The 27,210-nt window shown below is 53.3% G+C and overlaps 1 protein-coding gene across 3 annotated transcripts; it reads right to left on the minus strand.

Annotated features, from left to right (window-relative positions):
• Positions 1-305: 305 nt before the first annotated feature.
• On the minus strand, positions 306-25,376 carry LOC103189924 (rho GTPase-activating protein 45). Of its 3 annotated transcripts, none has more exons than XM_042342820.1 (23): positions 25,102-25,376; positions 20,328-20,661; positions 13,839-13,982; positions 13,283-13,367; positions 12,798-12,870; positions 12,017-12,086; positions 11,148-11,285; positions 10,841-10,905; positions 10,250-10,360; positions 9,855-9,935; positions 8,858-9,037; positions 8,435-8,572; positions 7,928-8,097; positions 7,189-7,337; positions 6,009-6,110; positions 5,350-5,451; positions 4,738-4,901; positions 4,121-4,309; positions 3,809-3,946; positions 2,650-2,882; positions 1,861-2,125; positions 1,327-1,441; positions 306-1,056 (listed from the first exon to the last, which is right to left on the minus strand). In XM_042342820.1, the coding sequence occupies exons 1-23, from the start codon at positions 25,189-25,191 to the stop codon at positions 668-670; spliced, it is 3,525 nt and encodes a 1,174-aa protein (XP_042198754.1). In that variant the 5' UTR covers positions 25,192-25,376; the 3' UTR covers positions 306-667. The 3 variants fall into 3 exon arrangements, with proteins under 3 accessions (XP_042198754.1, XP_042198753.1, XP_042198752.1); XM_042342819.1 differs by lacking the exon at positions 25,102-25,376 and adding an exon at positions 24,327-24,460; XM_042342818.1 differs by lacking the exon at positions 25,102-25,376 and adding an exon at positions 24,315-24,460.
• Positions 25,377-27,210: the final 1,834 nt, after the last annotated feature.

A 27,210-nucleotide genomic window follows, 5' to 3' on the forward strand; every position in this document is an offset into this window, starting at 1 on the left:
ACAAATGCAAAAGTAGAGCTAGGCGATGGTGAGGTGAGCAATTTCCTCATCCATCTCAGTGCATAGACAGACACACAAACACTTACACACACACACACAAACTTGCACAAATACACACACATTTACATACACACACACAAACGCGCACACACACACAAACTTACAACAACTTGTATTTATATAATGTCCCTCATGTGGGATAGCGTCTCAAAAGCGCTCACACACGATATACACACACGTATGTTTAGAAACACACACAGATGCACCCACAAGCACTTACACACAGAGGCACAGACAGACACAAACACTCAGACGCACACACAGAAAAAAATATTATTTATATAAATCGCTGTTACACAGAACAAATGTTTTCCCATAAAAAAAATCCCTCCCCAAATAATAATCCCCAAAAAGCCCGCACAGTGAGTGAGTGTGTGTATGTGGGTGGTGTGTGCGTGTGTGGGGGGAGTGGGGGTGTTTGTGGGTGGGGGGGGTGTACAAAAAATTAAGGTGTCATTGAATTGCTGAGAATTCTTACGACACCGGATTTAACCCGGGAACCAAATAGGCTTTTCCTGTCGTGATCTCCTTACGAATCCACTCCCCACTGCACATCCCAATCCCGATGTCCCACCAGACAAATTCCTGATTTCCAGAGTAGAACAGTCTATGTTTCCAGGTGCCGGACATTGTTCGATTGGTTGGTGTTAGACTCCACCAGGGCAGGGGTGGGGCTGGAGCCCTGGGGGTCTCCTGGGAGCCCCTCGCTCTCCCCCCCATCGCCCCCGAGGCCGGAGTTTCCGGGATGATCCTCAGTCTGTGACAGATCGGGATCCGAGTCGGGATCCTGTAGGTTTCCGGTAACAGCCTCTTCCTCCTCCTCCTCTTCCTCCACACCGTCCGTGCTGCTCACGCTGGTCTGCTCAGCCCCCCGGACCCTCGCTCCCGATCCCGGCCCAGACACTCCGCTTTCCGAGGCTGCGTCGTCCAACTCCGAGTCCGAGTCCAGAGAGCGTTCCCGGGACCCCAACGATCGCTCTGATCCCTGAGAGTTTCCTGGGAAAAGTAGAGCAAGCAAAGTTTCAAACAGTCACTACACTTTACAGTGTATTCTGGGAAGCACTTTGAGACATCTCAATGATGTGATAAAGAGCCGGGGGGGGTGCGGGGGGAAGGGCACGTGTATTGGGGTGGGGGCTGTTTGTGTGTATGTGTATGAGGGGGGCTGTATGTACATTGGGAGGGTGTGGGGGGAGCTGTATGTGTATGGAGGGGGATGTGTATGGAGGGGGATGGGGTGTGTGGGGGTGGGGGGTGCTATCTTACCACACTGAGGGTCCACCCTGTCGATGGAGGACAGTCTGTCTCTGGGAAACTCGGACGCCTTGTCCAGACCCGGCGAGTCAGCGGCTGATTGTGTTGGAGCTGGTGAGGAGTCGGCCTGGAGAGTGACCGCGAGATCAGATCAGTCACCGCAGCTCAGAGTACAGACTACTAACGTTTGAACAAAGGTTCTTACACCAACAAAGGAGGCCATTCGGCTGTGCTGGAGCTCTCACTCCCCTGCCTTCTCCCCCCACCCCCACCGCATCCCCCCCCCAACCCACTCACCCACACCAACTAAACCAGTCAGTGAGTGACTCAATGAAACCAGTTGGTACATAGGAAACATTCAGCCCCTCGAGCCCATTCTCTTCGCTCACGGCTGATCTGTATCTCAACTCCAATTACCCGCCTTTGCCCCATATCCTTGATCCCGACCCCACAAACACCAACTCAACAGAAGTAAGGTTCATACGTAAAACCTACATGAACCCTCACCTCCTCAATCCCCTCCTGCCCCCCACCCCCCCGTCTCACCTCGCTGTAACCCTCACTCGGGCTCTTTTGCTCCGAGCTGTCGCTTTGGCCCCCGGGGGTCGTGGCCAACTCTCTCTCCTTCACCTCGAAGATGGTGGTGTAGAAGACAATGAGGAGCTCGAGGATGCGAGCCTGGTGAGGGTAGTCAACCAGGGAGGAGAGCGAGACGGTGGCCTCTGTGGGTCTGGGTCTCATCAGTGTTGGCCCAAAGACAATGCCCAGGTTACTGGACGACATCTTGTTGCTCTGCTCCAGCTCTGCGATCCTGAGGGTGACAGAGACATGTTGGTTACACATGGCAATCTCCTCATCCCCCCAACCCCCCCACCCCCCCAACCCGCTCACTAACTTCACCTTAAAGGTCAGGTCAAAGGCCACTGGCCCAATGGGAGGGTGAGAGGACGATAGTTATCAGGAGAGGCACCGAATCCTATCCCCCACCCTCCCCATGCCCCCATCTCCCCCCAGGCGCTGGGCCATGTTCTGTCTGTGTGGGGCTGCGCTGGGAGACATTTCCATGTGTAAAGTGTGAGGCTGTTGTAATAACACAGTCTGTGCCTCGGGCTCCGCCACTGTTAAGCGCTCAGAGAAGCTGCCCCGTGTGAAGGACACTGTAATTGCACTGTCTGGTGTGATACACTGACAAAACCTTCCCCCACTTCTCTCTCTCTCTCTCCCCCCTCTCCTCCCAGCCCACCCCCCCCAACCCCCTCTCTCTCTCCCTGACTCTCTCCGCCCTCTTTCTCTGTGTCATTGTAAGGTGCTGTTAGCGAGAGATCCCGCACTGACTTGCTGAGGTGCCCGATGATGTAGCGCAAGGTGGCCTTGTTGGCTGACGGCAGATCCTGGAGAAGGTCCTTCAGCCTGGACACGATGGCCACGACCTCCTTGTCCGTCTGCGGGCCCTTGTCCACGATCTCGAGTCCCTTGGCCTTGTGGCCCTCCCCGGTCCCCTGCTTGCTCTCCTTGGCCAGGCCCATCAGGTCATGGTAGAGGCGGAAGAGCATGAGAGGCTCTGGGAGCTGTGAGAGAACATCACACACATGTGCCAGGCTGCCTTCAGCTCACAATTTAGCATTCTTATTCTTATCCAACACGTATGAGCCTCTACATTCTGCCCTCGCTCGGTGTCTGATCTCAGACACTGTCCTGCATGCATGGCGCTGTGTAACATGCAAGTTGTGTGTGGATTCCCTGTAACTTAGTGGTTAGAGCACTCGCCTCGCAAGCGAGAGGAACTGGGTTTGATTCCCGGGTGGGTCAAACCTTAGGCAAGTAACTTACTCCACACACAAACACACACATCACCCACACACACACACACGTCTCTGTTTACCGGCAGTAAACAGGAATCCACTTGTTATATCCCTCACCCACAAACAATTTGATCACTCAATCCACGGCTGTTTGTGGGGACGCTGCTGTGCGCAATTGGCTGCCGCATTTCGTCCGCACAATATACACTCAATTCACTTTACAGTATATTCTGTGAAGCTCTTCGAGACGTCTCGAAAACGTGATAAAGCGCTATATCAAATGCAAGGATTGTTATTATTATTAGATGCAGGGGCAATAATTGGGCTGGTGCGACAAGTTGTGTAGAAATTTCATATGTTAACTTGTTTTAGAATTAAAACTAATGATATTGCTTTTTATTTTGGTTAACTTTACATTGTGAACTAACTCCTGGATGTTGCCATCTTACAGCTGGTCCATTCAAATCCAAAGTCACTACACTTTACGGTATATTCTGTGAAGCGCTTTGAGACGTCTCGAAGACGTGATAAGGCGCTGTGTCAAATGCAAGGCTTATTATTAAGTTGTTGATGGTCAGTGACTCCATCACGTCAGGATGGCTGAGAGCGTTTCCCAGGTGTTCCCAGGCCGTGGAGTGCAGGTGATCACGGTGGCTGTTTGCCACACGGCCCGAGGTCAGGTGTGTGTTTACCTGCCGCAGGTACAGCTTGAGGACGTTACTGATGTCGTGAGGAGAGGCCTGGGACAGCTCCACCAGCTCCTTCCCATTCTCAAAGGCCTGACACAGCTTCTCCACTCGGGTCTTCACCCCATTTACACGGTAGATTCCCTGGGGAACAAGCGAGCAGGGGTCAGAGTTGGTGAGTGTGTGTTGGTGGGTGAGTTTATGTTGGTGAGTGAGTCTGAGTGGGTGTGCGTCGGCGAGTGAGTGTGTGTTAGCAGGTGAGTGTGAGCGGGTGTGAGTTGGCGGGTGAGTGGGCGAGTGAGTGAGTGTAAGGGTTACCTTGGTGTGCAGGGCTCGGCTCTCGATCTCGGAGATACACTTCTTGATGATGAAGGGGATGCCATCGCTGCTGTCCTGGGCTGAACGAGCGAACTCTCTACCAAACAACTGCAGCTTCCTCTGGAGCTTCTTGTGGCCGCATTGAATGGCCAATGTCTCCAGACACTTCCTGTGGCAGGCGAGATTACACTGCGGGCGCAGACAGGGCTCACGTTAACACGGAGCCAATGGCTTCGGCAGCCTCACTCTCCCCCTCCCCCAACTCCACGCACCCCCCCACTGCGCCCACCCATCCATCCACACCCCATACCCCACCACCTATTTCCCCCCCACCCCCCACTTCTCCAACACCCCCGGCCCCCCACAACACCCCAGCTCCCCAAATCCCACCCCACACCCACCTCTCCCCCATCCATCCCCACCCCAAACCCCCCACTATTTCCCCCCCAACCTCTCCAACACCCTCCCTCATCCCTCCTCCCCACAGCGCCTCACCTCCAGCCACTCTGCCCCAGCTCTCTGGAACTCTCTCTCTTGTCTCTATCTGTTTTCCCATTCTCTTCTCTTCTCCCCCCCCCCCACCGCACCCCCACCACCATCAATCACATCTCACCCACCTCCTCACACTCCGCTCCCTGAAAGTAAACGTAGCTGTCACACTCGCGGCACTTTGACGGTGTGCGCAGTTTCTTGAGGCGATGTGTCTGAGCCGCTCTGGACAGACGAACGTTCCTGAAGGGACCGGTGGGTACAGCCATCTCGGGAGCCATCCCATTGATACCTGCTCCAGAGAGAGAGGGCGAGAGAGAGCAGCTACTGAGCAACAACGACGACAACACCGCCTTCAACACTGGCTCAACACACAACCTCCATGTGGGCCATTGGCCATTTCATGGCTGTTTCTGGGAAGGTGCTGTGTGTCAATTGGGCTGCCCATAAATACACAGTCACTCCATTTCACAGTAAATCCTGTGAAGCGCTTTGTGCACAGGTTTTCCGATCAGATAAGGCGCTTTACCAGATGCAAGAAGTATTAGTATTGGATCGTCACGGTTGTTTGTGGGGACGTGCGCAATCAGTTCGTCTATACAGTCACAACACTTTACAGTGTATCCCGGGAAGCGCTTTGAGATGTCCTCTCGAATGTGAAAGGCCCTGAACCAAATGCGGGGATTGTTATTATTATAATCATTGTTATTAATATTATAATTAAGTTCCGAGTCGCTTACTTTGCTCAAAGGAGGAGGAGCTCCCGTCCTTATCAGCCGACTCCTCCGGGAATGAGATGGTGCCAGACGAGGGGATTCTCGGCAGTTTCCGAGAAAAATCTCCTGGGATTCGAATGGTTTCAGTCATTTGGTGCAGGCAAAATAAAAAAAACATTATTATTGTTATTATTCTCGTGAACCCCCAAATAAAAAAACCCTTGTGTTAATATATATACATATATTTTAATCTCTCGAATCAAACGCGGGGGAAATGTGGCTCCTTTAATTGCCGGCAAAATTTAAACTCCACCCGCAGAGCAACACAGGGGAAGTGAAGCTGATCCATTGGCTGCTACGTTTCGCCCCACAAAACATACAGTCACTGCACTTCACAGTGAGAAGCTCTTTGAGACGTCGCGCGAAGATGTGATAAGGCGCTTTATCAAATGCAAAGATTATTATTATTATTGTTCGACCAGGACCCAGCAGTTCATCTCCACTCCACTGGGGGACAGGAGAACACAGGGAAAGACGCAGGTGTTTTATACAGATTGGTTTGGATGCAGAAGTCCCTTTGAAGTACCTCCAGAACACCCTCAGCCCCACACACCCACCCCCACCCACCCCCATGGCCACCCTGTCCCACTGGTTGATTCCTCTCTGGGGATTGAGTTGCCCACCTGCGGCAGACGAAGGGGAGTCCAGGGAGCTGCCACCTCCGACCCCATCCGTCTCCGTCATGGTGGTGGGCCATGACTTGTGGAGCTGGTGCCCTCGGACTCCTGAAGATAAGAGAGAAGATCAGCAAAAGTCACTGGGGATTCAGACCCCACTGAACCCCCCACCTTGTCACTGACCCCCAATTCGAACTCTACCGCACTGTAGGCTAGAGCAGCTTTCACAAGTGGCAGAGCGAAGGGTGGGCAGTGCAGTCACACGGACCACCCACTGCCCGAGGTCAGGAGCCCCTTCTCTGCCCACTTCACACCTCAGTGAAGTCACGGGACCTGAAATGGGCTGCGTCCATTCGACTCAGGGTTGGAAGGGGGGTGGGGGTGGGGGACGGGAACTAGTGCCAAGACCCTGCTCTTGGCCGTTTGACCACACAGCGGTCGCCTCCAAACCATTTCCTCAAAACATTTTCTTTTAAACCAACAAAAAACATTTGAGATTTCGCAAACCCTCCCCGGCCTGGATTGGTGGCTTCTCACTCACGAGTGCCTCAAACGGTTAAGGTTTGTTTCAACATCGCAGCGAATCGTGAAGTAACAGGAGAGATGGATCCGTCCACCGGGTCTCAGAATTCCTATGAGTTTAGAAGGTTTCAAATCTAATTGAGGTGTTTAGAATGATAAAGGGATTCGATAGGGTAGCTACACAGAAACTCGCTCCTCTCGGGGGAAATCCAGCAGAAAGGGGCATCATCTTATCTTAAATTAGAGTCAGACTATTTAGGAGTGAAATCAGGAAGTCCCTCTATATACACACACACACACACAGGAAATGTGGAACTCTCTCCCTCCTCCGAAATGCTGCGGTTACTGATCAATTGACTGAGGTGGATTAGATGTTTGTCAGGTCAGGGTGTCCAGGGATGTGGGGCAAAGGCGGGTAATGGGAGTTGAGATACAGATCAGCCATGATCTTATAGAATGAAGGAACAGGCTCGAGGGCTGAATGGCCTCCTCCTGTTCCTAAGAGAGAGAGCGAGAGAGACAGACAGACAGAGCTCCCCATTGATCTGGTTATTGAGCGAGCCTCTCACACTCCCCCAGGTGTGTGTGTAGGGGGCGAGGGGGGGTGTTTGGGGTAGGGGGAGAGTCAATAACAGGCAGTGTCTGCACTCAGTGAAACACTCACCTCGTCGCTCAGCGAGAGCGCTGGAGGCTTTGGAAGTTGGGCTTCCGGGCTCTTCCACGGAGGACTGGGAGTGCAGCTCTGCACTCGAGCTGTTGGAGGCAAAGTCGTGAGAACCGAAGCTGCCTTTTCGGGTGCGGAAATGGGGAGAACTGCGGAGAGAGAGAGAGAGAGGTTTAAAGACTCATCAACAGGCCGACTGAGAGAGTGAGGGGAGAGCGAACCACTTGCAGATTCGTGAACCGTTTTATAATAACAACAATAATAATGATCCTTGCATTTGACACAGCGCCTTATCAGGTTATTGAAACGTCCGAAAGCGCTTCGCAGGATATATTTTGTGTGCCTTTGGCCACCAAAACACACAGTCACTACACTTATAATACAGTATATTCTGTGAAGCGCTTTGAGACGTCTCGAAAGGCGTGATAAGACCCTGTATCAAATGCGAGTATTATTATTATTATACTGTAACGTGTGGTGACTGTGTATTTTGTGGGCGAAACACGGTTAGTCAGTTGCGCACAGCAGTGTCCCACAAACAGTCGTGGATTGAGTCAACACATTATCATTATTGTTACACACACACACACACGGAGCGATGATAAAAGTCTCGCCTCCTCTCTCTCTCTCACTCACTCACTCACTCACTCGGAGCCGGCCGGGAGACAGAAAGGGTGACGTGTCGTGTCCCTGGGGAGTGGGGGAGTGGGGGTGGGGGTGGGGGAGGAGAGGTACTTACGGTTCAAAGTCATACTGCGCCTCTGACTCGGCTTCCATCTGCAGACCCCGCACGTAGGAGGCGTATTGCTGCCCGGGGTCGTACAGCTTACTGCTCTCACACAGAGTCTGGAAGTGAACCGGGAGTGGGGCCGTCTGCATGTGCATGATCTGGTAGTAAGAGATGGAGGCCTGTGCACAACAACAACAACAACAACACTGTGAAGATTTCCAAATGGCCACCATCAGCAGTCAGGCCTTCAGCCTCTCTGCCCCCACCCCCTGAACTCCGTTCCGCAGCCCTCCACCTCGCTCCCTCCTCTGCCTCCTTCAAGGCCCTCCTCTTCGGTCGCGCCTTTGGCCACCCTCTGACCCTCCCTGATCCCAAACCCAGCTCAGGTCCAAATCCTCTTGGGACGCATTATCTTTCACGTCCAGCGCCTTGGGGCGTCCTCCCGACGTGCAAGGGCTCGGTGTAAATGTCACAGCTACTGCTGTTGTTGTTAACCCCGAGGCCTTCCTCACGTACTGATTTGAGGATCTGGTCGCTCTGTTTGATGACCTCCTGGAGCTGCCGCAACACGTTCACCTTCACGTCCTCCAGCTCCTGCTTCTGGGTCTTGGCGTCAGCGATACACGTGCGGTACGTAGCCTCGGCCTCCTCCGCCTGGGCCCCGAGACAATCATTAATAATCACCACCAATCACCGCTCCCGATCATCAATCAATAACAGCTAATCAGTCACAATTATTGAAATAATGATCCTCAATGCGCAACAGTCAGGGCCAAAGCTGGTGTTGGGGGGGTCTGGTATTGGTGGGCCGGAGTTGGGGGGCCGGGGTTGGAGGTCTGGTGTCGGTGTCGGGGGGCCGGGGTTGGGGGCCGGGGTCGGGGAGCTGGTGTCGGGGGGCGGTTGGGGGGTGGGTGTTGGGGGGCCACTGGCTCACACTACCTTGTTGCGAGCCTCGTCCTCCATGCGCCGCCTCTTGTCCAAGGCTTTGCTGGCGTTGCTGCTGCTGGTGCCGTGGACATCCTCCTCGGCCTTCACCGTCAGCTGCTTGGCTTTTTCGTGCTCGTCCGAGCGCTGCAAGTAGGCCTGACGGGCCTTCTTCAGGTTCGACTCTGCCTCTTGCTGCAAAACAGATTCACTGTTAGCCCAACCCACAGCCCAGGCCCCAACCCATAACTCAGGCCCCAACCTATAGCCCAGGCCCCAACCTATAGCCCAGGCCCCAACCCATAGCCCAGGCCCCAACCCATAGCCCAGGCCCCAACCCATAACTCAGGCCCCAACCCACAGCCCAGGCCCCAACCCACAGCCCAGGCCCCAACCCACAGCCCAGGCCCCAACCCACAGCCCAGGCCCCAACCCATAGCTCAGGCCCCAACCCATAGCCCAGGCCCCAACCCACAGCCCAGGCCCCAACCCACAGCCCAGGCCCCAACCTCAGCCTGAACCACAAACCCACAAGACCGGTCCTAATGTGAAACACTTGTAGTTACTCCATCTATCCCTCCGCCTTGCCTCCGTTCCTCCTTCCCCATCTTCAGGTCGCACCTGAAGACCTTCCTCTTTGACATGGCCTAGGGTCACCTGCCCCCTCCCCCCCGGCTCGGTGTCGCGCTCTGCCATTCTCAAGCTCTCTGGGACACTGCCCTGCGTGAGGGGGCACTGGGGAAATGCAAGTTGTTGTGGTGGTGGTGGTGTGATTTAACCTGAATTGTGCAGAATTCCTAGTTTGGAAGTTGATGGTATTAAAGTGCTGCGGAAAATAATTACAATAATGATAATTCTTTTGGGGTGGTGGGTGTCCGAGCGCTGTCCACCCTCGCTGCCCCCCGCCCTCGCTGCTCCCCCCACCGCTCTCGCTGCCCCCACCCCCACCCTCGCTGTTCCCCACCCCCACCCTCACTGCCCTCCCCCTCCCCACTCTCGCTGGCTCACTCACCAGCTTCCTCTGCGCTCGGTGCCATTGGTCTTTGATCTCTTTCCTGCGTTTCTCATGTTCCAGTCGTCTCATAGTCAACGGCTGTTAAACACCAACAACAGCCCAACACGGCAATCAGTACGCCATGTCATGGCGTCAACTGGAGATGGGTGGAGAGCATGGGGATGGGAGGGGGGGTGGTGGATGGGAGGGGGGAGGAGGAGATGAGGGGGAGGAGGATAGTGGGCGAGACAGGGAGATGGGGGCGGGGGGAGTTGGTGGAAGAGAGAGTTGATTACCGGGGAGCGAAAGGAGGGGAGAGGGGAAGATGGGAGGGGAAAGAAGTGGTGGTGAGGGGGTGGGGGAGGGGGGGAGGGGAGATGAGGGGAGGGGCGGTGGGGGAAGCGCTGACTGACCTGTAGGAAGGTCTGGTTCTGCAGGATGATGGCAGTTTGCATCATACTGTTTCCATGTTCCAGGTCCTGCTCCAAGGCCAACGAGTAGATGGACTGGAACGGCACATGGCACTGCGGAGAGACAGCTCGTCACCGTCAGTCATCAACAGCCCCCGCCCTCGCTCCCGGTAATCCCCCCTCCTCGCTCCCGGTAATCCCCCCTCCTCGCTCCCGGTAATCCCCCCTCCTCGCTCCCGGTAATCCCCCCTCCTCGCTCCCGGTAATCCCCCCTCCTCGCTCCCGGTAATCCCCCCTCCTCGCTCCCGGTAATCCTCCCTCCTCGCTCCCGGTAATCCCCCCTTCTCGCTCCCGGTAATCCCCCCTTCTCGCTCCCGGTAATACCCCCTTCTCGCTCCCGGTAATACCCCCTCCTCACTCCCGGTAATACCCCCTCCTCGCTCCCGGTAATACCCCCTCCCCGCTCCCGGTAATACCCCCTCCTCGCTCCCGGTAATACCCCCTCCTCGCTCCCGGTAATGCCCTCCTCGCTCCCGGTAATCACCCTCCACCGGGGTACGGGAGCCACGGGGAGGAGGGGGGCAGGGGACGTACCTCCTGTGCGATGAGAGGCCGACATGTGTGGATCAGTTTGGTCAGGCCTTTGGCAAACTCCATCTCTGTAAATCAGTAATTATATAGTAATATAATAATAATAATCCTGGCATTTGATATAGCGCCTTATCATGTCTACGAGAAATCTCAAAGCGCTTCACAGAATGTGGTGTAAAGTGTAGTGACTGTGTATTTTGTGGGCGAAACCGAGGGAATGGGGGTATAACCGAGGAAATGGGAGGCTGTAATTTGGGGAACGTCTCTGGATGTGGAGGCCATGTTGAACGTGAATGTAGGACAGCCTCACCCAAAACCGTCCTCTTCTCCAGGTAATAGATCAGGTCCTTCAAGTACTTGGAGATGGTCTTCGCATATTGTAGGGCAGCCTCCACACCCCCTTCCGACCTCTGCAGCATGATGTCCACCTCCTCCGCAGACATGCTCCCTGTAGACCAGCACACAGCAGGTCAGCCCATCCCAGCCCAGAGCAGCCCAGCACAGCCCAGAGCAGCACAGCCCAGCACAGCCCAGCCCAGCCCAGCACAGCCCAGCCCAGAGCAGCACAGCCCAGCACAGCCCAGCCCAGAGCAGCACAGCCCAGCACAGCCCAGAGCAGCCCAGGTCAGCACAACACAGCCCAGGTCAGCACAGAGCAGCCCAGCACAACACAGCACAGAGCAGCCCAGCCCAGCCCAGAGCAGCACAGCCCAGCACAGCCCAGCCCAGAGCAGCACAGCCCAGCCCAGAGCAGCCCAGCCCAGCCCAGAGCAGCACAGCCCAGCACAGCCCAGCACAGCCCAGCCCAGAGCAGCACAGCCCAGCACAGCCCAGAGCAGCCCAGGTCAACACAACACAGCCCAGGTCAGCACAGAGCAGCCCAGCACAACACAGCACAGAGCAGCACAACAACAACAAGATTCCATTTATAGAGCGCCTTTCACGTCGGGAGGACGTCCCAAGGCACAGCCCAGCACAGTACAGAGCAGCCCAGCACAGAGCAGCCCACAGCAGACCAGCCCAGCCCAACACAGGTTAGCACAGCACACAGCACAGAGAGTCTCCTTACACAGGTCAGTACAGAGCAGTGCAGATACAGGGACAGATATACAGACACAGGGAGGGACACAAGTCCATGTACACAGACACACAGTTACCGGTTATTATTATTATTATTACCCAAGTAACTCAGCTCCTCTCTGGCCGGCATCATGTCAGCTGTGATCCCACCGCACAGATTCTCCATGGACTGAAACCAACAGACAGTCACGCTCCATCAGTGAGGGAGCAAGAGCGAGAGCCCGAGACACTAGCTGTCAAAGTGGGGGACAGACACAGCACACCTTCAACTCCCCCCACCCACCCCCCAACCCCCACCCCAACCACCTCCCACCCTGAGGCCCAAAATTCCACCTAGTCACAGCCTAGGGGGGCAATCTCAACTTAAATGTTAACCAAAGAATTGATGCAAATTCTTTGACTCAGTCTTAATTTGGCTTTTAGTATCGGTTCCTGAAATAGGGACTCAACCCAAAGTAACATTCCAGTATAAAGGGTTAACAGGTTTCTGTTCTTAATGTTTTATACGGGGCAGAAATTAGTTTAATTCAGGCCGAATCTGAAGCCGGTTTTGTTTTTGAGGAACACCGGGGAAGGAAATGGCGTCTGAATGAAGCGGAAATGAAATAAAGAATATATTTATGTTAGATTTTTAAGACCCCAACCCCCAGCTCGCGTCCAAATCCTTGACCGTCCAGCACCTTGGGACATTCTCCTGACGTGAAAGGCGCCGTGTAAATGTAATGTTGTTGTTGTAGTAAGATAGTGGTGTGACACGCTGAGCCTAGACATCTCTCTCTGTCTCTCCCCTCAGCCTCAATGTGTCGCAGTCACACGTGTAACGTGTGTGCAGTGTGTTGCGTGTGCGGTGTGTGGCATGTACGGTATGGGCCAGACTCACCCTGCTTTTGTCTGCTGGCGGCAGAGACAGTAATGTGCTGCTGTCCATCTCTCCCATGAGGAAATCCGACACACTGCGGCCAGAGAGAGGAGTTACAGTTACAGGGTCAGACTCGAGCCGAGACCCGTTGCAGAATTACAGAATCATAGGATTATACGGCGCAGAAGGAGGCCATTCGGCCCATCGTGTCTGTGCAGCTCTGAAAAGAGCCAAATCAACCCCACTCCATAGCTCTGAAAACTTGTCCTTCCCATCGTCCCCTCCAACAGGAAGCAGCCTCCGCGCACACATGGTGTCAGCGAGATATCAGGAGGTCTGTGTGCGTGTGGGTGTGTGTCTGTGTGTGCGCGTATGCCTGTGTGTGTGTGTACACGTGCCTGCGTGTGTGTGCGCAGGTGTGTGACTGTGTATTTGTGATGAACGCAGCAGCCTATTTGCACACAGCGGCTGTGAAGCGAGCGATTGTACCCGTGGCTGTCACTCACTTGCTGCTGAAAGCCACCGCTATCGTCTCGATCGTTTTGTCAAAGTCCAGTTTATCAGCTTCGTTGCTGGATTCATAGTGAAAGCCTGAGGGGAGGAGGAGACAGCTGTGAGGGTATGTGTGTGTGGGGGGGCAATGTGTGGGCATGTGTGTGTGTGGGGGGGGGGGGGGTGGCAGTGTGTGTGTGTGTAGTGTGGGCCGAATGGCATCTCTGTGCTGTGAATCTCTCTGGTTCTCTGGGAAGCGCTGCCCCCACCCCCAAACCGCTCCCAACCACACCCCCCCCCCCCCCGGCCCCCCGCGCCCCCCCCACCTCCCAGCACTGCACTGGAGCATCAGTAACAGCGACAACAAATTGCATTTCCACAGCTCCTGCCTTTCACGTTGGGAGAGGACGTCCCGAGGTGCTGGACAATGGGGGGCTTGCACCCGAGCTGCGGACGGGTGAGATGGGGTACGAGGCGAGTGAGAGGAGACCGAGAGGAATAAGAATCAGCAGGTGACGGTGTGTGGCTGCGAGAGAGAGAGAGTCACACACTCGCTGCTGTGGCCGGTACCTTTGACTTTGGATATCAGAGTGCCGGCTGCCGTCAGCGTTTCCACCGTGTTGAGCAGAGGGTATTTGCCGATAATCTGCCTCAGCACCCACAGCACCTCCCCCAACGCCTCATGTGCCACCGGCCGCCGAGATTCCTCTTCCTCTGTCATCGCGGAGAAGAGAAGGTCACAGGTTAACAGCTGTGACGACGACAACAGCAACAACAGCAACAACAAATGGCATTTACACAGTGCCCTTCACGTTGGAGGTTGGGGGTACAGATCAGCTATGACCTAATAGAATGGCGGAACCAGGCTTGAGGGGCTGAATGGCCTCCTCCTGTATTCCTGTGTCCCCAAGGCGCTGGGCAATGAAGGGTTTGCACCCGAGCTGGGGGGGGGGGCGGGGTGAGGGGGGATCAGGAGGAGTGGAGGGCAGGGGGGGTAAGGGTAGGAGGGTGACCGAAGACGAGGTTGAAGAGGAGGATCTTGAAGGAGGCAACGGGAGGGGGTGAGACGAGGGGGACTGGGCGATGGAGTTACAGAGGGTGGGGCTTTTTTTGGTTCATAACCCGGTGACGGAGTTCGGACCCTGTGACTGGGGCGGGGGGGCAATATTGCAATATTTGGGGGTACAGTGTAAACGAGGGGTTCGGGACACGTCAAGCGACTGCCAGGCGAGGCGGGCGGGAGGTGAACCGGATGGAACTTGGTCTTCTTCGGGTGGTCTAGCAATTCTTATGGTTCCCAGGGGTGACCCGAAAGGCTCGCGTCTCGGAGCGCTCGAATAAGTGGAACGGTACAACGCGTTTTCTGGGGGTTGGTTAGAGGCAGGAAACAAGAGCACACAGGATGAGGTTTGCTAAAGAGGAAGGCAGAAAGATCACTGTGCACATCAGCCAACCTCACTGCTAACAACTGACTCTCTTTCTCGCGCTCTCTCTCTCTCCCGCGTTCGGTCTCTCTCTCTCTCTCTCGCTCTCTCTCTTTTCTCGCTCGCTCTCGCTCTGGCGACAAGTTGTTTACTCGACTAAAACAAACATGAAAGGACTTGCCATTTTTTTATGGCGTCTCATCGCATCGGGAGGACATCTCAAAACGCTGCCCGACAGTTATTCGGTGGCGACCACATCAGTCGCCCACCCCTGTCCCGCTTGGTTATCTAGTCACCGTCACGTAGGCCCGCTCAATGCGTTAAAGCGATCGACTCTTGAGACGGTTCGAGATGCCCGACTCCAAGAGGACCACAGGCAGGTGTCCGGCCAAAGAGAACAGGGCGGCGAGAGGCGGGGCTGAGCGGCGAGGGGTGGGACTGTGCTGAGAGGAGGGGGTGGGGCTGTGAGGAGAGGGAGGAGCTGCGAGGAGACGGTGGGGGTGCGGAGGCGGCGTCAACCAACATCTCAACGAGGACAACATCATAAAAAATTCACTAAACACACAGCGACGGCCGGAGGAAGGGAGTGGCTTCCTGTGTCTCTGGTCCAAACCCTGAATTAAACGATTGACTGAAACTCTCAATCGTTTCCTTTACTGTTTCCCAGCCCCGGGTTCCTGGCTCCCAGCAAAAGGCTGCTGTTGGCCTGGGCCGGCGCGTGGCCTTATCTGAGCTGCCACCAGCCCGAGACCGAGCCTCGGCAATCGAGAACTGGAGGATAAACAGGAAACCCGGCTGTAGCGAAAATAGCTACCAGACAGGAAGTGTTGTCATTGCGAGCTGATCGCTTATCCCCCCTCCACCCCCCCCCCAATCACCAGCTCATCCCCACACACAGAGCAGCTGCTCGTATATATACAGATATACACACACACATATACACATATACATATATATATTGTAATCCTTGCTTCTGATATAGCGCCTTATCATGTCGTTGAGACATCTCAAAGAAAGAGGGTGGAGGTTGTAGAGAGAGAGGGGGGAGTACAGAGGGGGGAGTGAGGTAGAGAGAGGGGAATGAGGTACAGANGGGGGAGTTGGGAAGACTGGTGGAGGAAGACGGCAGATTTTGAGCCAGAAAAAGCTCAAAGCCAAGGATCGACAGGCCAGTGGACTCTCAATCACCGGGTCAGTTGCTGAAGTTATTGATCGTAACAATAATAATAATCCTTGTAAATAACATCTTGCATTTGGTTCAGCGCCTCATCACATCGGGAGGACGTCTCAGAGCGCTTCACAGGAATTACAGTGAAATGGAGCGACTGTATATTTGTAGGGCAAATGTTTATAATTTGGTGGGCAAAATTATAGCTAAAAGGAGAGAACTTTCTTCTTAAAAAGTGTTTGGTACAATTGCTCCGCCACCCCCCACCCCCCCACCACCACACACGACATACATGCACACACATACTCACGCCACATGCACCCGAATACGCACTCACATACGCAACAACAACAACAAAATGACATTTATAGAGCGCCTTTCACGTCGGAAGGATGTCCCAAAGCGCTGAACAGTCAGGTGTCGGGGTCCCAGCCGGGGGGAGGGGGTGGTAGGGGTGAGGGAAGGCAGAGAGGTGGAGGGAGACCAAAGGCACGGTTGAAGAGAAGGGTCTTAAGACCCTCCTTGAAGGAGGTGAGGGAGGAAGCGAGGCAAAGGGACCACGGGAAGGAGTTCCAGAGTGTGGGGCAGAGAGGCTAAAAGCCCGGCCACCGATGGTAGGGCAGGTCGGGCGGGAGACATGGAGCAGACCGGAGCCCGGTGAACGGAGGGAGCGGGCAGGTTGGTAGGGAATCACGAGGTCAGAAAGGTAGAGGGGGCGAGGACATGGATGGCCTTAAAGGTGAGGACGAGGATCTTGAACTCGATCCTCTGGGGGAATGGAGAGCCAGTGGAGTTGGGCGAGGGTGGGGGTGATGGGGTCGGGCGAGGGTGGGAGTGATGGGGTCGGGCGAGGGTGGGAGTGATGGGGTCACGGAGCCTGGTGCGTTAGAGTACATGAGCTGCAGAGTTTTGGATGATCTGCAGTGTGTGAAGGGAAGAGTTGGGAAGGCCGATGAGGAGAGGGTTCCCGTAATCGAGCCTTGAGGTGACGAATGTGTGGGTGAGGGTTTGGGGGCCTGAGGGGTGAGCAGTGGCGGAGTTTCATGCACTCTCACACACAACCCCATCACTGACACGCTCTCTATCACTGCGCTGTGTGTTCACGCCAGGACTTCCTGCTATTGACAAAGCTTTAAATCACCCTCGAAACTCAAAAGGCTAAACGTTTCAGTAACAGATAAAGGGGAGAGATCCATGCCTGAAACCTTCTCCGCAGCAACCCCTCCCCTCGCTGCCCACCCTAAACCCCCCACTCCCCTCTGCACACAGCCCACACACACCCCCCACCCCGCTCTCCTGTACGTTGCTCCAGTTTTCGGGAACGCTGCCCGGCACAACAACAACAACTTGTATTTTCGCAGCGACCCCCAGATAGGAACAGGAGAAGCTATTCAGCTACTTTATAAGATCACGGCTGGTCTGTACCTCAAGTGCAGTCCTCTCCTTGCCCCATATCCCTCAATACCCTGACCTAACAAATAGCAATCTAAGGTCTATCTAATAATCTACCCTCACGCAGGACAGCATCTCAGAGTGTTTGACAGGAGCGGAGCACCCGGGGGGCTGTGGGGGGAGCAGGGGAGGTGACTGTGCACACAAGTCAAAGAGGAAGGTCTTCAGGCACGAAGACCCGAAGATGGGGAAGGTGGGAAGGGAAGAGGGCGAGGCGGAGGGATAGAGGAAGGCCTTGGACAGGGAGCTGAGGACAGAGCAGAGGCAGGAAGCAGGAGCCAGCACTGAGATAAGGGCTGAATGTCACAGGCCTGCTGCTGACTCACGCCCGCCCGACCGTACACAGAGAGGAAACATGTAGTTGTCATGGGCACGGCAATGATGATGATGGTTGTTGGTGTCCTGCTGATCAGCTGATGGGACATTTGTCCTGTTCCACGGGAAGGAGATGTTCCCCAAATGGCCTTCCCTATGTCTCCCGCCCCATCGGCCTCACTCACGCCAGTCTTCCTGTGTTCTCCTTAGCCCTCCCTTTGCCACAACGCCTTCCCCCCCTCCAGACATCTCAAAGCCCTCAACAATCTTTTATTTCTCTGTGAAGTGTAGTGACTGTGTTTATGTGGGCAACCGCGGCAGCCAGTTTCCTTACTCCTGTTTACCCAGCAGTCGGTAGGAAACCAGTTGTTGATCAGTTGGTGGATCACTTTCCGGGGGTAGTAATCCCTTTCAAAAAACAAATTAGTGATAATCCACAGCTGTTTGTGGGGACGCTGCTGTGCGCCAATTGGCTGCCTCGTTTCGTCCGCAAAATACACAGTCACTAGACTTTACAGTGTATCCTATGAAGCGCTTTGAGACGTCTTAACGACGTGATAAGGCACTGGGTCAAATGCAAGGATTATGAGGACTGGAAGGGTTCAAACCCCAGGGATAAGCCTGGGGAAGGGGGGAGGGGAGGAAGGGGAGTGGGTGCAGAAGGAGATTGCGTTAGAAAGATTTATCTCTGGGTGTGTAAGCGAGCGAGAGGAGCCAATGGGGCACATTTCCTGTCTGTGTGCGGTGAGCCACGAGCTACAGAACAGGAAGCTGAAGGTCAGTGTTGTGCAAGTTGCTGTTTTTCCCTCGCGGGCTCACTCTCAAGCTCACTCTCGAGCTGTAAGGAAACCATCAGCTAGAAGGAAGGGAGGGTGAGAGAGAGAGAGAGAGAGAGAGAAAGGGTTTTGTGGGTTGGAAGCTTAAGTCCTCTCTCGCTCTCTCTCTTTTCACACCTTAATTTACTAAACCACTTCCAGGCAGGAAACACAAACATCTCTCAATGTTCCTGTTCAGTCAAAAAGAGGCCATTCGGCCCATCGTGCTCAAACCGACTGAGCGTCTCTCTCAGAGCGAGCTGTGCGATCTGTCCCCCTACCCCTCCCACTGGCACTATCGCTCTGTCCCTCATATCCCTGTCCCTCTCGCTCGGAAAGCCCAGGACAGACCCCCCCCCCCCACCTCCCTCCCTCCCACCCATCCAACAGGATCTTTAACACTCACCTCAGTTCACCATCTCATCTAATGGACGGCACCTTTGACAATGTCCCTCCAATACGGAGCTATAACGGCTCCATGTAACATAACTTCCTGATTCACAAAGCAACAGTCCGACCAACTGAGCGACAGACTGACAGTGTATGACACCACACTGTAGGCAAGAGCACCACTGTGTGCCAGACTGGCTCAGTGGGTAGCGCTCTCTCTCTCTCGCGCTCTCCTCTGAGACAGAAGGTTGTAGGTTCAAGCCCCCACATCGGGACTTGGAATCACACAGTCTAAGCTGACACTCCAATACAGCGCTGGGGGGGGGAGTGGGAGGGGGGGGGGGGTTTGAACTGTCAGAGACACCGTCCTTCAGATGAGACATTAATCTGAGCTCCCCGTCTGCTTGTACAGGTGGATATTAAAGATCCGGAGGTAATATTAGAAAAGAGGAGGGAGGTTCTCTCTCTCTCCCAACAAGTGTCCTGGCCAACAATCTCCCAAACAAAATGAGTCACTCACTCCACAACTGTCGCTACTGGTGCACAATTGGCTGTCGCGTTTCGCCCGCAAAATACGGACACTGCACTTCACGGTATATCCTATGAAGCGATTTACATTTCATTCAAGGAACTGAAACTGAGACAGTGACGTCTGGAGCCTATTTTTCAGAAATAATTGGATGCAATGCTGCCAGCTGCGGGGAGCATGATTACCACCTCATCACCAACCTGCTCCGACACGCAAGTTCGGGGCTGATGTCAAGGGGAAAGATTCCCCGAAACAACTGCAACAAGAAGACTCTCCCATTCAGCCCCCATCCACATGCCCCCCCAACCCCACATACCTCCCCCACCCAGCCTAGACCAAACCCTTCCCAAACTACGACAACTGTGCTCCTTCACCATCCCGTAAATGAGGAGAGGACCAATTCCCACCCCCACCAACTGGGTGTACAGACTGAGAAATGACCCCCCAGGGAGAGAATATGCTGTTCATTCCACACACACACACACACACGAAACACATAGGGAAATTCCCATGTGTGGGTGGCAGAAATATATGGAACTCTTAGTATGGTTTGGAAACTCTAATGAACAGTGACGGGTTTCCGTGTGTGTCAGACACCCGGCTGGTCACGGTGACGGGTTTCCGTGTGTGTCAAACACCCGGCTGGTCACGGTGACGGGTTTCCGTGTGTGTCAGACACCCGGCTGGTCACGGTGACGGGGTTTCCGTGTGTGTCAGACACCCGGCCGGTCACGGTGACGGGTTTCTGTTTGTGTCAGACACCCGGCCGGTCACGGTGACGGGTTTCTGTTTGTGTCAGACACCCGCCGGGTCACGGTGACGGGTTTCCGTGTGTGTCAAACACTCGGCTGGTCAAGGTGACGGGTTTCTGTGTGTGTCAGACACCCGGCTGGTCACGGTGACGGGTTTCTGTTTGTGTCTGTGTCAGATACCCGGCTGACCGTTCAAGGCTCTCTCCACACTTACCTTCTCCCAATACTATGTCCTTCAGCTTCTCCACAGCCTCGGAGAATCTGCTCACGTGGTGCAGCAACTGGGGGATGTCCTCCACGTCAGGCACCTCGTAGCTGTCAGGGTTGGAGGTGGGAGAGGACTTATAGCCTTTACTGTAGCCCCAGGTCCCCGTGATGGGCATCGAGAAGCCGGCAGCGCTGGAGTGACGGCTCAGGGTGGTGGGTCTCTTCAAGGTACTGACCCCACTCGGGCTGCTGCTCAGTCGCGAGGCATTCCCTGTGGCCACGTCCGCCGTAGCCGAGCTCGGAACCAGCGGCGACTCCGACTGGTCCTTCCGAGGGAGTTCCTGACACACACAAACAGGCACACACACACACAGAAACACACACACACAGAAACACACACACACACAGAAACACACACACACACACAGACACAAACAAACCAGAGGTAAGACTGGAGACATGACCGACCGACAACACAGAAAACGGCTCGAGTCCCAGCCACAGAGCGGGGAAACTGTGTCAGAGGATTGTGGGTTCAAGCCCCCCAGCCCCACTCCCACCCACATCATGGACTTTGAGCTCACAGTCTAGGCTGACGCTCCAGTGTTGTGCTGGGACGGAGAGCGCCGTTTCACCCACAAAATATACAGTCACTACACTTTACAGTGTATCCTGTGAAGTGCTTTGAGACGTCCCAAAGACGTGATAAGGGGCTGGGTCAACTGCAAGGATTATTATTATTATTATTATTATTATTATTGTCAGAGATGCCGTCCTTTGGATGAGACATTAAACCTCATTCCCTGCCTGTGCCCTGCTCAAAAGAGGAGGGAGTTTCTCTCTCAGTCGCCTAGTGACTTGGCCAGGAATCCCCCCGATAAAATAGGTCATTCACGTCACGGTTGTTGGTGGGACATTGCTGTGCGCAAATTGGCTACCGAGTTTCACCCACAGAGTGCACAGTCACTACACTCGCCGAAGGTTCTCTTTGAAGGGCTTTGAGATGTTTTTTGGTGTGATGGCCATTGTATCAAATGAGGAATATCAAGGCTCTCAACACGAATACGATCCTTGCTTTTCACTCGGGAGGATGTCACGGCAGTTACAGTAAAGTGTAGTGACTGTGCTTCGAGGGCAAAGTGTTCATTAACACGGGGAAGGGGCCAAGGAATGCCGTGACTTCCCTGATGTCGGAGTTTCTGCAGAGAGGGTTACACCCAGCTCCTGTCCTCATGGGGATGTGTGTGACGCACTCTCACCCTGTGCTACAGTCAACCACACTCACAGCTGCGAAGGACCACACCTGACAGCTTGTCATACTGTTTCTCTCTGTCTCCCTGCTCCCCCCAGCCCCCCACCCGCCACCCCACAACTCCTCTCTTCCTCTCGCTCTCTCTCTCTCCACCCAATCTCTCTCTTCCTCTGTTTCCATCTCCCTCTCTCTGTCTCCAGCTCTCTCTGCGTCTTTCTCTCCCTGCCTCCATCTCTCCGTCTCTCTCTGTCTCTCTCTTTCTCGGTGTTTCTGTCTCTCTCTCTGCTCCCACCCCACCCCCAGCCCTCTCTCTCGCTGCCATGTCTCGTTTGGATAAAATGAACAAAAGTAACCAAAATACCCCAAAACAAGAGAAAGTGTAATTTTGGTCGGTCAGTCTCCTGAGCCTGGTGACCAGATCAGCTCAGGGAATCGCTGCCGCGGTGGCTGACAGTGAGTGTGAGGCCAGGCAGGGATTAAACCCCTCACCTCCCCGGCCTGACTGAGGAGCTCAGAGATTCTGGGTGTGTTCCTCAGAGCCTGACCAACTCTCTGCCTCCTCCATCCTCACGCCCCTCACTATCCAATTTATGGCTGTCAGTGTTCACACGGTTCTCGTTAGTGGTTTTGTTGTTGATTAACAGTAAGAGTGTAATTTACCGGGAACATTCTACTTCGAACTATAGACATTTACTGTATGTGTGTGTGAGTGTGTGAGAGTGTGAGTGTGAGTGAGTGTGTGAGAGTGAGTGTGTGAGAGTGAGTGTGTGAGAGTGTATCATTTCTCCCTTTTTCTTTTTTAGGAGGGGGGGGGGGAAGTAAATCCCCTGAAATCTGTTCCCTTCTTTAAACACCCTAATTCTCGCCGACTACACCCTCTTAATAATGAAACAAGGTGATTGCGGTTAAAAAAAACAAATTTTTCCTTTAAGAGACGTCAAAAGCCGCACGTATTTCTGTGAAAACTTTGGCTTTGTCTACCATCTACACTATAACATCTCAGCTTCCTGTTCTCACATTCGTACTGCCCGTTTGCCAGGGTATCTCAGGGCGATGTAGTGGTGAGGTGTCCATCCTGTGATCAACATCTCACCACAACATCATGCTGAGGTGTACTCGAGTCGCTCTCCTACATCCTCCCTCCCCGTCTTCTCTCCCCCACCACCTTCTCCCCCCTCCTCTTCTCCCCCCTCAGCCACCACCCCCCTTTTCTCCCCTTCATCCCCCCTTCTTCTCCTCCCCGCCTTCTCTCCCCTTCCCCCCACACCGATCGAGGAAAGCCATTCCAAAAAAACACAATTTGTTCTTAACGCTGTGGTGTTTCATACAAACATAGGAACAGGAGGAGGCCATTCAGCCCCTCGAGCCTGTTCCGTTATTCTACAAGACAATGGCTGATCTGTACCTCAAGTCCAATTACCCGCCTTTACCTCATGTCCCTTAATCCCCTGATCTAACACACATCTAATGCACCTGAGTCTGGACAACGTGAATGGATCCAGTCAGAATCCACAGCCTTTTGTGGGAGGGAGAAAGTTCCAGATTCCCAACTTTGGGTGAAAAATGACCCCTTATTTCACTCCTAAATGTCCTGGCTCTAATTTTAAAGATTTCTTAACTTACCAATTGTTAAAAGCTGTGTTTTTCCTACACGGCTTCTCACAACGAATTTAAAAGTAAATTTGTAAATTTGGAAGGAAGAGGTTTCTATTTTTTATTTATTTAGAGTTTTTTTTACACAATTCTTTAGGGACCTGAACACTCAGACAAAATGGCTTCGCAGGCTGAGAACAGGTGGAATTTTAGGCCTCTGGTAACGCAATTTATTAATGAACACAATCTATTGACCGAGCTGTTGTAAACAATCCCACATCGTTTATCCTTACGTAACCAAAAGCCTTTGATTATTTTTATTGCTGCGTTAGATCTTACGATTGTTTAAGTGTAGTGGTTTGTAAACGTGTCACATGGGGATAGACTTTCACTGAACTTACTGCTAGCACATGTTCAGCACGTTTATTACAGCTTTTATAATAATAACAACAGTAATAATAATAAGAATAGTGCATTGACACAGTGCCTTCATCATTCAAATATCTCAAAGCGCCTCAAAGGCTAATTGCCCGTCAACTATAAAGAATGTACATTTTGTGGGTGAAAAACAGCAGCCAATTTGCGCACAGCAACGTCCCACAAACAGCCGTAAAGTGAGCGAGCGAGCGATTTTATCTGGGTGGGGGGGTGGCGGGCGGGTGGGGGGGTGGCGGGCGGGCGGGTTGGGGGGATTGTTGGCCAGGACACCGGGAGAGAGAGACAGAGATGAAACTCCCTTTGCTTTTCCAATAGTATCATCTTGACAACCACCTGAACAGGACATAGACGGCAGCTCGGTTTTAAAACGTCCCACCGTGAAGGACAGGACAACACCTCTGATAACGCAGTGCCCCCACACCCCCCCACCTCACCCCTCACCTACACGCGCTCGCGCACACACACACACACACACACACACCACCACCCCCACACACCACCCCCACACATTCCCGTCACTGAACTCGGAGCGTCAACCTGACCCAGACTGAACGATCAAAGTCTTCCTGAGGAGGCGGGGGCGGTGGGGGTGGGTGGGCGGGGGGGTCGGGGGAGAGCAGCTTGAACCCGCAACCTTCTGAGATACGTTAAACAGAACATACATGATCCGGTACATACACAGTAACAAACATTGGTTTCCTGTCTACCTACCGTCAGCCATACCTTGGGCCGGCTCGGGAACACGTCCAAAACACACTTAGATTTGGACTTCTTGCCTCTCAGCCCCACAGAGTAAGGGCTGTAATTGTTCTTCCCACCTCGTCGTTTGTTCAGCATCCTTCCCCCCAATATTTGTGGGCAGGGGGGGAGGTTTGGGGTAGGGGGGGGTGGTGGGAGTTGTTGGTGGTGGTAGGATGGGGATGTAAAGAGTTTGAAGAGGGGAGATGGGTCGACCTCTCCGAAAAAAACCTCTCGTTATTACTCTATTAATCTTTTTTGGGGGGAGACTGAGGGGTATAAGGGGTTTGAGGGTGGCTATAGGGGTCAACCCCACCCCCCCCCCAAAAAAAAAAAAAACTTCTCTTGTTATTACTCTATTAAAATAAATGAATTTGTTTGGGGGAAAGAAATACTAAAAGAATCTAATTTCACGACACAAAAAAAAGGCAAAGTTGTTTTAAAGAAATAAATATACTGTACATAAAATAATTCCTTCTCTCCCCCCACACCCACCACCCACCACCCACCCACCCACCCACCAGCCCCTCACTCCCCCCTCTCCTCTCCTCTCCCTCTTTGGATGCTCTGTCAAATCATGAATTGGATGGGATTTGGCTGAACCGTCTCTGGGGTTGAGCTGAAGCTGTCGGGACACACACAGTGAGTGTGTGATGGCCAGAGAGCTGCACCACAGTGGTCACAGCCCCCACCACCCAGAGGGCGATCTCAATAACAGTAACTACATTCCAATCCAAACAGCGGACGCTTTGCAACTCACTGATGTGCTGTGTGGTATAGGACTTCCTGTTCTGTTTTTCTTAGATATTGAATGCGTTTTCGTCAATTCCTTTTTCTTGCGAGAGAACATTTTTCCTTCCAACAGTGGAGTGGAGTGGAGTTGGAGTTGGAGTGGCGTCTCCCCTCTCCCTCTCTGTCCCTCTCTGTCCCTCTCTGGGCAATGCTCTCAGCTGCTGCTCAGTGCCTCAGGTCTGGAGCCCATCAAACACACAGCAACACGAGAAACCACAGCTCTTTTCTGGTTCAACGTGGAGCTGTTCCGGAGTCTGATCCGGTGTAGTGTTTAACCACATTCAGTTACTCACTCAACTGACAATTCATGTGACGACAACGCATCAGCTCATTGGTTTCCAAACTGAGACCTGTTCATCTCTCTCTCTCTCTCCAACTTATTTCCACTGTGTGACCACCTGCTCAGTCGGACAGTAAATGTCAGTGCGGGGATTTTTTTTTCTGTGTGTGTGTTGCTTTCATTATTCTTTTTTTTACACTCAGGCAATGATGTGACAATAATACCACTAATAACCATTGCAGTTGATTCAGCGGCTTTATGTCTTCGTCGAAACGTCTCAAAGCGCCTCACAGAGTATACTGTAAAGCGAATTGGCTTTATGTTTCGCGGGCGAAACGCGGCAGACAATTTGCGCACAGCGACGTCCGACACACAAACAGCCGGGGATTGAGTGACCAAATTATTGTTTTATTTCCCCACCAAGGGATTATTTCAACGCTAATGGCACTAAAATCGAACACAACGTTCCCCAACAAATTTACATCTATCCAGCACCATTCAGCACCATTCACGTCTCTGGGCGAACGGCCAATTAATCGAATTTGGGAGAAACTCACTTCTCTTAGGGAACAGTCACAGGGTGTGTAGCAGCCACGGGAAGTCGGGAACTCAGTTTAACGTCGCGGCTGAAGAACGGCACAGCTATCACACAGCCTCCTCCCTCCCTGCACTGTTCTGGAGAGTCACCTTGGACTGTGGGCGCACAGCCCGGAGAATGGCTTTTTTTTGGTTAATGGAGAGATCCATCACCGTGTTAAGAGTCTCCAAACCCAACTGGGAATTCCAGGCATCTCACCTACACATGGAGATTCCAGAGATAGATTGTTAGAATGGAATGCGCTCTCTCTCTCTCTCTTTCCCTGGAGAGACACATCTTGTTTACCTAATCCCAGAGAGATTGAGGTGCAGGTAGGCCAGAGTCAAGGCTTGGGAGGGGTGGGGGGCAACCCGAGCTTTCAACTTGATCCAAAACCTGACAGCCGGCAGAAGGTGAATGAAGAATGAAACCAGCGTCAAAACACTAGACGGAGTCACAGTCCGTGGGGGACCGTGAACAGAGAGTGCCCCTGGGCAGCGTACCGAGTTTATGGAAAGAAATCCCTGGGATTTATGCTTCAAATGGAAAGGAAGTGCTCAATGAGATGAATTGTGATAACTTGCTGCAAAAAAAATATGTATGTCTTCTTTCCTGCCGGTAGATGGCATTGCAACCTGTGGTCCACAGCTGGGCGTTTGAATGATTGACAGCTGTAAAAATAATTATATAATCTATAATAAGAATAATAATCCTTACGTTTGACACAGCACCTCATCACGTCTTCGGGACGTCTCAAAGCTCTTCCCAGGTTATACTGTAAAGCGAAGTGACTGTTCATCTTGTGGATGAAGGTCTCTCTCTCTCTCTGACTGCTGTTACCTGAGAGGGATTCCCAGCCAGGACACGCGGGGAGAAACTCGATGAGAACAAACTCCATTTGTCACAATAAACAGCAAGAGATTGCAAATCCTGTGATCGTTTATTAAGCCCTTTATTTTTGTGAGTAGCACAGACCCTGTGAGTAACATAGTGACTGGTAGTGGAGTCCGGGTGGTGGGGGGGAGAGGTGCCAGGGCTCAGGGTGGGGCAGGAACTCAATCTATATTGCGAGATTCTCAAAACGATTTGCAAATAGTGGAACCCGGAATCTCAAACAACAAATTAATATTAATGATCCTGGCGATTGTTACAGAGCCTTATCACGTCTTTGGGACGTCTCAAAGCGCTTCACAGGATACACTGTAAACTGAATTGACTGT

The sequence above is a fragment of the Callorhinchus milii genome, unplaced genomic scaffold (genome assembly GCF_018977255.1).
Source record: "Callorhinchus milii isolate IMCB2004 unplaced genomic scaffold, IMCB_Cmil_1.0 Scaffold21, whole genome shotgun sequence".
NCBI classification, from domain to species: Eukaryota; Metazoa; Chordata; class Chondrichthyes; order Chimaeriformes; family Callorhinchidae; genus Callorhinchus; species Callorhinchus milii.

Excerpts from the sequence above, each read along its gene's own strand:
- LOC103189924 (XM_042342818.1), bottom strand. The coding sequence starts at position 24,440 with ATGCTGAACAAACGACGAGGTGGGAAGAACAATTACAGCCCTTACTCT. Across the intron at positions 7,338-7,927 it reads GCGCAGTATGACTTTGAACC|TTCTCCCCATTTCCGCACCC; the intron begins GTAAGTACCTCT and ends CTCTCTCCGCAG. Across the intron at positions 3,947-4,120 it reads GCCGAGCCCTGCACACCAAG|GGAATCTACCGTGTAAATGG; the intron begins GTAACCCTTACA and ends CTTGTTCCCCAG.